General features: G+C 33.6%; 1 protein-coding gene across 1 annotated transcript; it reads left to right on the forward strand.

Moving 5' to 3' along the window:
- Positions 1 to 5,274: 5,274 nt before the first annotated feature.
- LOC114755375 (uncharacterized) lies at positions 5,275 to 8,995 on the forward strand. Its single transcript, XM_028944251.1, has 8 exons — positions 5,275 to 5,714; positions 6,367 to 6,504; positions 6,597 to 6,665; positions 6,764 to 6,835; positions 7,174 to 7,256; positions 7,339 to 7,470; positions 7,645 to 7,858; positions 8,543 to 8,995. The coding sequence occupies exons 1-8, from the start codon at positions 5,304 to 5,306 to the stop codon at positions 8,585 to 8,587; spliced, it is 1,164 nt and encodes a 387-aa protein (XP_028800084.1). The 5' UTR covers positions 5,275 to 5,303; the 3' UTR covers positions 8,588 to 8,995.
- Positions 8,996 to 14,533: the final 5,538 nt, after the last annotated feature.

The following is a 14,533-nucleotide window of genomic DNA, read 5'->3' on the forward strand; positions in this document are numbered from 1 at the left end:
TTTGACCTCAAATACTGTCCATGGACCTTTTCTTTACCTTACATAATTATTTGCCAAATTTTGAGAATTTCTAACATATTATTCCAAATTTTCATATTTCTTTCCACTACTCTGGCCCTTAAATCTCCAGGGATTTCCTTACTCATAGTTGTAAAATTTCTGGATGTGACAGAAGCCATATAACTTTGACTTTCAATCTTATGGCTAGAAGACATATATCTTTGATTTTTTATTTTTGAATTAATGTCTAGAAGCCATATAGTTTTGATTATGTATATGATTTGTGTTTATAAAGAAAATTATGGTAATTAGAAACTTTTTAAAAAACTATAAATAATATAGTCAAGAAGGCTAATGGCTCAATATTTTTTATTATGAGAAACTATTGACTATATAGTGAAGGATGGATTTATATGTTTGTTGATGAGACCTTTATCTATTACATGAAGTAACTAGCTAACAGCTACATTTATTCCATATAACTCCAATTTATTGAGAGGAAATATGGCTTTGCAATAGATTCATATTTGGCATATGAGGTATAAGAGCTTATGTAATGTCGCCACTTACCTAACTAAAACTAATCATGATAGAAAGTAATAAAACCAATAAACACACCCTATCATGGTTATTTAGAAGCAATCACATCTTTAAAGGGCTAACCATGATAGAAAGGCATTAAACCTCAATTAAGGCTATCATGGTTAGAAAAAGAAATATCTTATCATCTATAATCAACATATACTATCATATAGCACATTCACATGCAACCCATGTTATGAAAGATTAGTCATAGCTAACCTAGTTATAAGACAACATGCCCCTGATTGATAAATTATAACAACAACTCGTATTTGACTATCTAAATTGACATTAAAAAGAATTAAACTTGCAGAAATTTCCATTATCGTATCATAGATCTACAAATAATCTAATCACATGCAACCTAAGGGCCTTATACCCACTACTCGTACTCCAAGCTGGTGTCCAGACAAAATAAACCAAAGATAAAAGATGCAATATGTTCTATGTGAAAGTAAAATAAGTTCCAACTGAATACAGTCCTAATACGTGGCAATATACAAAAAGATTGCATAAAGTAAGGTCCATAAGATCTACACTGTCAGCTGCAGCTATTGAGTTTTAAGAATCTTCACTAAAGGTCTTGCTAACGTATTGTTTCTTAAAAATAGTAAAACAATGGGAGTGACACAACATCTTAGTAGCTAAATCCCTACCTATCACACACACTAGCATGAGCTAGCATGGTGTTAGATAGGATATGCAGAGTTGATAACAATCAATAGACATTTATTTAACATTTAAACTCACAACAACCATATAAGTCAAATATTTCCGCTAATCTCATGCAGCTGATAATTTCAAAAGAGATAACATAGTTTTTATTTACTTAAAAGATATAAATATCAATAAAGATCCCATGTCATATGCAATCTGTAAACCCAAATCCATCCTTATATCCTTCTTATTTCTGCCAACTAGATCTATGGGCTAAGTTCTTTCTATTTGACTGGCTACTTTGACAAGCTCACCATATGAGTGATATGGACTGGCCAAAGACTACAGAGCACTCAAAGGACCATGGGTGCCCCCTTGAAGAACTAGTGGGGCGTCGTAGTTCCTCGAAGAACTAGTAGAATAATAATAGTGGCTAGCCATAAAGCTCTATATGGAGGCCAATACCATGTGGCAAGTATATATATCTCAGTAACTCTAATCATCACCTTCCCCTACCCAAACTAGAGGCACAAGATTCATAATAACACATTTATATACAAAACCAACCAAATTCCAAAATAATACCTTATAGTCATAATTATTAATTTCTAACAATACAAATAATTTCAGTCCTTTTCAAAATAGCATCCCACAAGACAATTCATACAAAACATAATATACATATAAAAATTGGACATAAAACCACTCACCAATTTCATATCAGAGCACGTAATAGATAGAAATTTAGTTACATGGTCTCTTAGCTGACAGTCAAATACAATCAAAGTCCAACCTCAAAAACACCACAATAGGGTTTATATCTACAAATAAAATTAAAATATTATCACTACAGTATTAGAGTATGCTACTCACAAAATCCTAGCCTCTAACTCCTCCTTTAAAAACTTCAACTTTACTCAGAATTCTAGCTCAAAAGGCCTTTTTTGAAGGTTTGGAGTAGGAACATATATGTATGATTTGGACTCAATTCCAAAATTTTTCTTAACTTAAATATCCTTTAATTATTAGAATCATCAAATTCATAACGTAGATAGAAAAACCCTAATTTATATCTTGTGTTCTATCTTCAAAGGACTTAGATAAATATATTTAATATGAACTAGGTCATTCTCAGTACTGAAGTTAAACCATTGATCTAACAGTTGAATTTAGTTTCCTATCTATCGTGATTCTATTTTCCAAATTATGGCTAAACCTAACGGTGAACGAACTTAAAAACACTAATTTACTATTCTAGACTCTATCTACTAAATCTAAAAAAAATAACTTGAAAACATACCTAATAATTTGTAACTTTGAGATCGAACTGATGATCCAAGTATTGAAATTGATGATTTGGATGCCCCAAATAGGCTAACCAAATTTTAGTCTAATCCACCGATTAAGAAACTCAAAATAGCACTTTTGAGACTGCCTCAAATATGTGCAAAAATTATTTACTTACTCTCAATTCTACCCACCACCTCCTATATATATAGGCTTCTCAAGTTCCTTTATTTTAGTAATTAGTTAATGTGGGACTTTTATACCATACTATAGTTATATATTTTTATAATATCACACACATATTCACACACACAAAATAATGATTAATGCAAAAAATAATTTACCTATATTTAAATTTCCATTAGCTTAATACTCAAAGATATTTATTTATAAATTTAATTAAATTCTAGGCATAAAAGAATAAGGATATTATATTTCTTCCCACCTAAAGGAATTTTATCTTCAAAATTCAATAAAGGATAATGTATTCATACCTTTATCGAATAGGTGAGGATAGTCACGACGCATTCTCTCCTCAGTTTCATAAGTAACATCACCATGTGACATGCGCTTCTAAAAGACTTTAAGAAGTCTAATAGTCTTATTCTGCAATTTCTTATCCTTGATATCTAGGATTCTCTCGAGTTCTACCTTATAAGTCAAGTCTTCTCGTAGTTCCAACTCTTCTAGCTCTATAATATGCGGTGGCTCCGGTTAATATTTCTTCAATTGGGAGATATGAAATACATCATGCACCTTTGACAAGCACGGACGTAGTGCAATATGATAGGCTACTGGCCCAATTCTTTCTAGGATTTTGAATGGTTTGATGTATCTGGGTGTCAACTTTTTATCTTTAATGGATCTACCAATACCAATAGTAGGAGATACCTCTAGGAACACATGATCCCTCACTTCAAACTCTAATGGTCTTCGTCTTTGATTAGTGTAGCTTTTTTGTCTACCTTGTGCAGTTAGCAACTTTTGTTTGATTACTTTAATTTTTTTTATGGTCTCAACCACATAATTGGGGCCAATAATAGTCCTTTCACTCAACTCTATCTAACATAATGATGATCTACACTTTCTATCACATAATGCCTCAAATGGTGCCATTTGTATACTAGAATGGTAATTATTGTTATAAGCAAATTCTGCTAATGATAAGTAGCTATCCCAACTCCCTTTAAATTCAATAACATATACTCAAAGCATATCTTCTAATGTTTGCATGGTTCTTTTCGTTTGTCTATCAGTTTACGGGTGGTATGCAATACTAAAACACAATTTGAATCCTGTTGCCTCTTGTAACGATTTCCAAAATCTTGATGTGAACTTGGGATCGCGATCTGAGAGTATACTTGTTAGGGTCCCATGAAGTCTAATTATTCCTGAGACATATATTTATGCTAACTTTCCATCAAGTAGTTTATCTCAATGGGTAAAAAGTGGGGAGACTTTGTTAATCGATCCACATTAACCCATATGACATCAAAACATGCCAATGTCCTTGGTAATCTTGTAGTGAAGTCTATAGAGATACTCTCCCATTTCCACTTAGGTATCTCTAGATCCATAACAAGCCTGGGGGTTTTAAATGTTCGATATTTACTCTCTGACAAGTGAGACACCTCTATATATACTCTGTCACATCCTGCTTCATCCTTGGCCACTAATATTGTTGCCTCAATTCATGATATATCTTAGTGGCTCCTAGATGCATGATATTGCTAAATATTTGCCATATGCAATTACTGACCTAAATGATAATTATTAATTCTCATATTCTAGATAAAAAGGCTTCTATCATTATAAATGAAAATAATGTATGTTTGAAACCTGAGAGAATGATTGGTTCCAAAAAAAAAAAAAAGAAACAGAGCGAATAATCAAAATGATCATACTTAGGAGGCAAGAACCACAAAAGAGGCAAAGACATAAGTGTTTAAGAGCAAATAATCAAGATGATCGTACTTATTAATTCTCATAATTATTTATGGTTTTGTCCCATTTAGTTTTCCTAGCAAAGTTTTTAATGAAACAGCAACGTGTATGTATTAATAAATGCTGTACTTCTTTTCTTTTACTAGGTTTTTGTCCCACAAGGTTTTTTTCTAATTAAAGTTTTTTTAATGAGACACATTAATATAATGGACATCTAAGGAAAAATGTTATGAATATAATAATATATCTTTGTGATGTCTGTATCTCTCCTATTATCTCCAATGTCATATCTTCATGATCTCATAATTATCTCTTATTATGATGTAATCTATAGATTTTGTTGAAACTGTAAAGTTATGCCTGTATATATATGACATATATAATGTATTCAGGATCTTAAATAGAATGAAAAATACTCTTATTTTTTTTCCTCTCTAATTCTCTATTTTTCTTCTTTACTATTTCTTTAGCTTTATAACATTAGTCATTTAGATATTTATTTTTTTCATGGCTTTCTCTCATTTATTTAAATAAGAGGGGTGATAAAATTTTATTTTCTTTCTGATCATTCTCATTTCCTTTTCTTTCGACTTTTCTTCTTTCTAAACCGAGCGTTAGTCACTGAAATTTTCCCTTCGCCCTCTGAACCTCCACTCCGTTCCAATATGCCGTGTAAAATTTAATTCTCAGTCTATAAAATTCCGTCATTAGCCTTCCTTCCCTTGAATTCCACCAATCATTAATTTGTGGACAAAATTCACGCCGGCAGCAACAATGAAACCAAGTCCACAAGCACAATTGTAGGAGGAATGTGGCGCTAACCCCACGACACTATGGCCACTCCCCAACTCCGCCACCATCTTTCTCGCTCTGTTCCCGTTGTTTGCGCCGGCTTCCGGTCACCGAACCCCATCTCGAGCCTTCGGCCACAACCTCTCAAAACTTCGAAATGCATAAACTTGGCCGTCGAGGCTAACAAACCCCGCAAATGGGCCATTCAACTGAGTTTAGTTGAACATAGCCCCTTCAAATCAGCAGTTGATATTGAGCAACTCGTGGGGTTTCTGTATGATGATCTTCCTCATCTCTTCGATGATCAAGGCATCGATAAGACGGCTTACGACGAACGCGTCATCTTCCGCGACCCCATTACCAAGCACGATAGTTTGAGTGGATACCTGTTTAACATAGCCCTCTTGAAGACACTATTTAAACCTCAGTTTCAGTTGCATTGGGTTAGACAGGTCTGCTTCCCTATCTTCATTTCTAATGTATTGGATTATAGTTTACCCCCTTGTGTTTTAACTTAAGAAGCACCGGGTACGAATTTCGGACATACCATGTTATGCAAGATATGAGTACGTTATATTTATGTAGTTTACGTTATCCCCAAAATTTTTAAAAATATATTATCCAGTTTACTTGTATACAGGCCCGCTTCAATATCCTTCCGATAGTGTAAATTATAGTCTACACCCTTTTGTTTTACCTTATTTCAGTTCGGCATGTGGCTCAATAGTCTGTAATTCAAAGCTCCTGTTGTTCATTTCCATTCTGCTATGTGAAAATGATGAACAGTTCAGTAAATTTCTGTATCACTTATACGCTTTCACTTCGATATTTTCATAGTAACACAACTTCCAAGAAGAAAGATTTAAATGGGCAATTTTCACTTCCGAATATTAGTTCATACTAGTAACGATGAAAGTATTTAAGGTAAAAGAAATGTGTGTACACTCACACACATATTAAGAAATGGAGTTATTCCTTATTTTAACCTTTTCCAAAGTGCTAAATTTTCCTCCCCTTTTAAGTTTCACTGTGCTTTAACTTTAATTATTCATGTGTATTTTAATAACGCTTCTGTATAATTTTGAATTGATTGGATTTCTATAGACAGGCCCATACGAGATAACCACAAGATGGACTATGGTTATGACATTCATGCTTCTTCCATGGAAACCAGAATTGGTGTTTACCGGCACGTCTGTAATGGGAATCAACCCAGAGACTGGCAAGTTCTGTAGCCATGTGGTAGGTTTCAAGAAGTAACGAAATTAGTGGTTGGATTTTGAATATATTTGCCAGTTGGTTTTAGAAACTAATTTTTGTTTTCAATTTTCAAGGACTTTTGGGATTCAATAGAGAATAATGATTATTTTTCTTTAGAAGGTTTATGGGATGTATTCAAGCAGGTATCTTCTATGTCACTCTGTTATATAACTTGTATACTCATATTCTCATAAAATCGTATTAAAATTTGTTGTAACTATTTAATTTCTTTGTGCTGCAGTTGCGGATCTACAGGACGCCAGACTTGGAATCACCCAAATATCAAATATTCAAAAGGACAGCAAATTATGAGGTCTATTTAACTTTTAATGAATTTAATTATTTATTCTCTTAGACTATTCATTCTCTGTTGTTTATTCATCTGCATCTGTCTAGTAGTATGCTAAGTCCTTAATAATATCTCATTGAACATGTTTACTTTTATGCGCTAGAAAATCAGATGCTTCTGTCATACCCACTTTGCAACCCCGAACTACACTACATATCATTCTACAAAATCTTAAATCTTTAGATTCACCAGTCATAGCTGAACAATTGAAGCCGAGTAAGCATAAAAGTTGAGATAAATTTTTTTTCATAATTGTTCCATGCTTAAAATACATTTGTTGTTTGTTTTCTATTTTGTAACAGGTTAGACACTATGCCCCATTCATAGTAGTAGAAACAAATGGAGACAAGCTATCAGGGTCTACCGGCTTCAATACTGTTGCTGGGTTAGTTTGGACATTTCAAGTGCAACTGCCTAGTTGTTCTTATAAAATGAATTTCAAGCGTTGATCAATCTATGTATTTCAGATATATATTTGGAAAAAATTCAACAGAAGAGAAGATACCTATGACTACTCCAGTCTTCACTCAAGCCATGGATGCTGAATTATCCAAAGTCTCAATCCAAATTGTTCTTCCCTTGGATAAAGAAATAACCAGGTATTTACCCTGTGATCTGATGAACCTTAAAAACTGATTCCAGAGTTGTATATAACTATATCTTATAGAAGAGAAAAAGTGAGGCTTTCTGTGAAAAACTGTAGTTTTTTTTTTTTAATAATTAAATTATAGTTGCAGTTTGAAAACTGGAACTTGACATTCATCTTTGACCAGTTTACCAAATCCCAATGAAGAAGTGATCAATTTGAGAAAAGTCGAAGGAGGCATAGCAGCTGTAATAAAGTTTAGTGGAAAACCTACAGCAGAGATTGTTTGTGAAAAGGAAAACCTACTTCGCTCTAATATCATTAGAGATGGTCTTAAACCTAGGATGGGTTGTTTGCTAGCACGCTACAATGATCCGGGTCGAACACCTAGCTACATAATGGTATGCTATGAAGTCTTTTTAAGTATGTTACTGGCTGTTTAACTGCTATTTGAATTCTATTTTGGTATTTTCTCTACATTTTAACTAATTATAGCTACATTCACAGCCTCAACAATCATCTGTGTGCTGAATCCTGGAATTGGGAGCATATAGATTGAGCTTAGGGTAACAGAAGAAAAATATCATGTTGCTTTTTGTCTATGCGGTATAATATAATCAACTGGAAATTACCTTATGGCTGTAATGTTGCACTTAGTTCCCCTAGTTTTGCCGTTAAAAAGAGATGGAGAGAAAAGTTTGGGTTGTACATGAATAAATGAAATGAGCTCCATATACTCCTACTTTTGAATATCACTCTATCTCCTACGCTATCACAACATGACTGCAGAGGATCCAAGTTTGATAATAATTCATTTTGTCTATTAAAACTGGTTGTGTTGCGTCCTTCCCGCCAATCCAAGACCTAGTTTGATATCACAGTAAGACGTCTTCTGTAAACGTGCAAATCATCCTGGGCTTGGAAGTCCTTTATGCCTTGACGCTTTCGCCAAATTCTTTTAACATGTCAATGTATTACTGTTATTGGTTTAGTTTCTTATCATATGATAATTGGTATTTCATTTCTGGTATTTGTCATATAAGTACTGACAATATCTTCATTTATTGTGGTTTATGTCGTGGAAGAGGAACGAAGTGCTTATATGGCTAGAGGAATTCTCACTGGATTAGCATTGTTGCAGTAATCACAGGTCATTCTTGACCATCATTTGCCCTGTAAATTCTCCCTACATATTGCCATTTTATATATATATGTTTGATTGAGCTTACGAAGGGGTGCTTTGGGAGCAAAGAGCAATAGGGAAGGGAGGTGGGACCCACATTCCTCTTAGGCTACCTTCCCCCCCCCCCGCCCCGACAATTATCCAGAATTGGAAAGGTTTGTGGGAAAGCCCAAAAGGAAAAAGAGAACATTAATGTGCATAAATTGAATGGAAGAGATATTTATGTTCCATTAATTGCTGTTCAAGCTGTAAAATAAGAGTTGATCTTTATTGTAACCACTTGGACCTTTTCCCCCTATTTGTTTCGCCATGATGTGCATTTGCTGCTCCAAGTAATCATGCGTCTCTTTCGATTTCCAGGCATTGCCCACTTGGGATACTGATTGCTACTGATTGCAACATTTCTAGCGACCCATAAGCGTAATGGTCACTATTAGTTCCTTTACTTCAATAAGAAGGCCTCATTTGTTATGTAAATTGGGATGGAATTGGCTAACCCGCACCCCCCCCCCCAAAAAAAAGAATGAAATGTAAAGTAATTTGTTAGATGAGAAATTTATATTTCTAAATAAATAATAATAAGTTAAAAGGCATTTTTACTTTTCAACTATTGGCTTAGGAGCATCTGATTGCTCAAAATTGATTGCTACTAACGATGGAGGCTAGTGGATCCCAATTAAGGGTGGTTGATTGAGTAAATAACTCTTTAAATCATAAAGTGAAGGGAATTGAAAGACGACGCGCAGCGGAAAACAACACAAAATTTTAAAACTTTCAATCCCTTGTCCGGATCTACCGATCGCGTTTAAGTCAGGTAGTAAGAAGTATTACCTTCGGTGTTCGGTTTCTGAGTGGCTTGGTGATTCCGCCGTTCAGAATGCCTCTGCTCGCCTCCTTTATCGTTCGAAGTCGACAACTCCGGTCGGCTTCCTCTACCGGTATCCACACGAGTAGCCCTCAACCTCGAACGACGTGCTAGCATTTATGTCCATCTAGGGTTTTCAGAGAATCCATCCACTCTTATCTCTCTTAGGCTGTCTCTTATCTGTTGGTGCTTTCACTCTCACTCTTCAAACCCTAGCTCTCTAATATCGAATATATAGGATGCTATAGGTATTATGAGTGATATTTTAATTTCGAAATTAATCCCAAATTAATTCCGAAATTAATACAATATCAAATATTGCATAATTAGATAAGAGAATAATTAAATAAATACGGTTTATATTAAATCCGTCTCACAGATTTAATTCACCTATTTATCTAATTCAAAAATAAAGATATGACGGAATTAATTTACATAGATCTAATTTATCCTTATAAATTAAATCTAACAATTAATATCTCTTATATTTATATATAATATATATATGAATATATATATATATATACACGTCCACCCTATTTATTCATTGAATCTAGACATATCCTAGATTCAATGAATCTGGACATCATAACTCGTGTTGGGCTATTTTGTGTGCGACCCTGTAGGCCCATATGAAGTTGGCAGTGGGCCATTAACTATAATGACTCACAAGCCGTAAGCGGTCTCTAGCAAGACATCACGACTACCCAAAACATATGAGGATCATTGAACGATGCAACCTTTTATACAACCATATCGCGTCCCTTTTGTCACACGACATTTTGGTCATGGACGAGGCATGGAGAACGTCATCCTCCTATTCATGACCGTTACTTTCTCGATCCCTGAGTAGTCTGAGTATAGAAATGGAACTACCTTTCCATTATAGTATGGCCATACATTTCTCAGACTCACTCATCGAGGGGCCCAGTAATGTCTCTCTACGAATGTGAGGGACAAATTCCATTTTGACCATTCACATTCCTCCGCATGAAAAACCATTAAGCCTGAACATAGTCTTTATGATCACTCGGTCAAAAGTGACTTTTGACTAGGTCAAAGCTAAGCATCTCTCATGTAGGAATCCATGATGATCTCAGGTCAAAGGGTACAGTGACATGGTTTGTATATGAGAGAAGCTTATGACTTAACTCATGCAGCTCTCTCATAGCGGGTCGGTCCAACACCTTGTACTCTTACATGTGCCTATGACTTTAATTTATATCTCTATATATCTTTAAAGTCATACTGGTCTTATTTCATCTTTGCTCCCACATAGATGACCGACCAGGGACATTTAGGATAAACCATGAGTTATCCAAGGATAGTCATCACAGTAAACATGCAAATAATATGATAACGTAATTAATAAATTCATAAATGAACAATGTTCAAAACATAATGATTGGCCCCTAGGGCACAATTTCCAACATAAAGATCCCTGGAGGCTTTGTTCATTGATGTTCATGCACTAAATTAAACTTAGCTAACTACAGAATAGGAGCTAACCGATGTGATGTGATATTTGTTAGAATTTAAAGCTAAAACTTAGATTAACTAACTAAAGCAGATGAATTAATGAAAGGTTTGCTCTTGTGAATACCTTGGGTTGAGGTTTTGACTGGGTTATTGCTTAGGGCAACTTTCTGAGCAGAAGTAAGCCTAATTAATCAACTATGCTAGGTCACTAAACTTCCTAGACAACATTAGAATCCTAACAATTGCCTGTCCCGTAAATTAACCTTAAAAGTGCCTTTAATGTGTGGTTAATCAATTTGTTTGGATATCACCTTGTCTCTATGGGGAGTTTTGTTAAAATTTTAAAAACATTGTTAATTAAGAAAAACGGGATGTAGATAAGGAGAGTGTAGGAAAGAAAGCTAATTGAATTTTTAAGAAAATAAATTGAGAAAAATGAAAGGGTAAATAATAAAAAATAAAAGAAAAAGTTGAAGGGAAAATCGTACTAGAATGATGCACTTTTCAAGGACGTTGATGTACAGCTATTACAGTTCAAAAGGATGAGGAGTTTGCATAAAATAATTTACTAAATCAAAAGAAATACCTAGATGACATCTAAGTCATGATTAATTAATTAATTATTACACCTATAAAGCTAGCATATAATTATCTTTTGACTGATTATTTAAAAACCATTTAGCTTGTTAATTCAATTAAATAATTATATCTTATTTTTTGAAAAGAGTTATCTGCTGAAAACCCTAGAACATAGACTACCTATATGTGCAACTCAATAGAAAAATATAAAGATTAACATGTATAGAACATGAGGAAACTTAAAGTATATTCATTAAAAGCTTTAAAACATAATTGTTGAATTAAAATGCAAATTAAATAATAGCGCATAAAAAGAAAATAAAAACCATAGCCTAGGAACCCATAAAAATTAATAGATTGAAATATTAAAACTAACAAACTTCCTAAATCATACAGGAATTCAAGCCATGTCATGTTGTCCTTAGGAACAAATAGAACTAGCAACATATATGGCTAAATGACAACATAATGATAAAAGAAAATAAGAAAAAATAGTGGAACAACTAGACACAAAGAAGAAGCCAATTGTATGCTTGTGATTGTTAAGTGTAGACAGCTTCGTTCTTCTCCAAGGTTCCTCTAGGCTCTCCTTATATAGCACTTGAGTTCATCCTAGTTGAATAAGGAAATCCTTGAGACTTGTGTATCCTTTTACCTTGATATTTTATCTTCTTTCATCTTGTAATCTTGCTTGATCTCTTGCCTTTGAAGAAGAGAGTTTTATTAATATATCTTGAATTCAAAAGATAGAACTTTTGAATTTGAATTCTCTTGATTTTGTGTGATCTTTATGAAAACTAAAGGAAAGAGCTTTTGAATTTAAATGATAATGGATAAAAGGTTAATATTTTGAATTTTAATAAAGATATGATGGTAGGATGAATTAGGGTAATAGATGAAGATGATAGTGTTGGTAGTTGAAAAATTAACTGGCTAATGGATAAGTGGAGGATATGACATGAAATTTAATGAAAATATGAATAAAGTAGTTATTCAAATTCAAAATAAGATAAAAAAATTATCCACAAAAGAAATTAATTACTCAAGCTCTTCAATTTAGGGTGCCATATGGCAAAATAATAGATTTTTGGCAGATAAATTGGAGAGAAAAGCTTCATGTAGATAAAATAAAAGATATTTACTAAGTCAAAGATGATTTGGCATGATTTTAGTTATGGAAAAGGTGAGTAATTTGAAATGAATGAATTAAATGGAAGAAGGTAGTCTCTATTTTGGCTAGATATTTTGAATAATTTCCAATAAGATAAGGGAAATTGCAAACCAAGACCATGAGGATTGTGAAATCTCATATCAGGTATTTTTATAAAAAAATTTGTTGTTATTTACCATTCAATTGTTGTCAAAATCTACGTAAGTGTTGTAAGGGTTCTGATTTGCGATTTTGCTATTTTTACAATTTTTTTGTGACTTTTCCATTAAAAAATTGGGAAATCCTCTCTTAATTCCAAGTGGCTACCATAAATGTAATCTCCTTGAGATTCACATTTTTCTCAAGCTTGGTCATGTAATATGACCATTTGCCCTTGGCTTGTGAATTTACCATTTTGCCCTTTGCTATTCTGAGCAAATTTTATTGTAAAATATTGTTCTATCTTATTTTCTTGTAGTAATGCTTCAATTTGAGCTCCCAAATTATGCTTGTAGCTTTTGAAAATTCGATTTTAAAATTGCAATCGGTTCTCTGTTCAATGAAATATTCCCTAGAATAAAAGCAAAGATACATTTCAAAAAGAAAAGTATAATAATATAATAATAATGCATTTTAAGCAATTAATTTATATAATTTTCTTGATTCAAAATATGAGTATCTACTGCATTTTGAGCCTTTTAAACAATATAAAATCCCTTAATCATATGTGAAACCATGTTATGAAATAGGGACACATCACCCATCCAATTGGACTGATTGAGGGTTAATCTGGATATACCACTTTTGTGTATGGTCCTCCTATTCAGCGAGATAGAAGGGGGTGGTGCGCTCAGATTATTTCCTTAAATCTGGGTACTCAAGTGTTGTGGTCAATTATATGGGATTTCAATTATTTGCTTTGTAGTTTTAAAGGAGGATATATGACCTTAATGAACTCAAAGTTTCAATGGAAAAAAAAAAAAAAAAGACTGGACCATCTTATTTAACTGGAGAACCGGTGAACCAGCATTTGGTTCAGTCTGGTTTGAGTGATGGACCCCCAATCAACCTAGAACAAATCAGGAGGAACTGAAAAAAATTAGTGAAAACCGAAAAAATCGTTTGGTTGGATGGGTCCTTGATTTTCTTTTTTTGTTTTTTCCCCTTCACTTCTTTCTCACTCTCACCATCTTGCCGTTCATCACTGGAGAAGCAATGGACACTACTAGGACAAGGGGTAAAAGCAGAGAAAATTATGGAAAGAAAGACCTATTTGGAAGCCTATTGTGTGCCACTTTGAATCCGTTATGCTTGTGGAAGGCAAGGAGGAAGATAAATAATAGTGTAAAATGGTTGTGCAAAGAGGAAAAATGGCCCGTGTTTCTCGTCTCTGTTTGAGAAAGAAAGAGAAATGAGACTGAGAGAGGAAGGAACCAATTTGACTAAGAAGGAGAAGAGACTATGCGTGTTTGAGAAAGAAAGAGAGAGGAGACTATGAGAGAGGGAGGAATCAATTTGACTAAAAAAGAGAAGAGAGCATGCGTGTTTCAAGAAGCAATTTACTATGTTCATTGTTCAAGGAGGGAGGAAGAAGCTGACTTCGTGAATTGTGAGCGTGTTATAGAGAAGAAAATGGGTGATTCTCAGATGGTAGAGAGAATAAAGAGATCAAATAATCAAGAGAAGAAGATTTCATTGGGTAATGTGAGGAAAAGGAGGGGAGGAAAATTAGAAAAAAGAAATAAAAATAAGAAAAAAATTTTATATAGATAATATTTTGTAATATGAGTAGCCATTCAAAAAATAAATATTTTTTATAA

The sequence above is a fragment of the Neltuma alba genome, unplaced genomic scaffold (assembly GCF_004799145.2).
Source record: "Neltuma alba isolate B1F8T4 unplaced genomic scaffold, ASM479914v2 tig00010265_pilon, whole genome shotgun sequence".
NCBI classification, from domain to species: Eukaryota; Viridiplantae; Streptophyta; class Magnoliopsida; order Fabales; family Fabaceae; genus Neltuma; species Neltuma alba.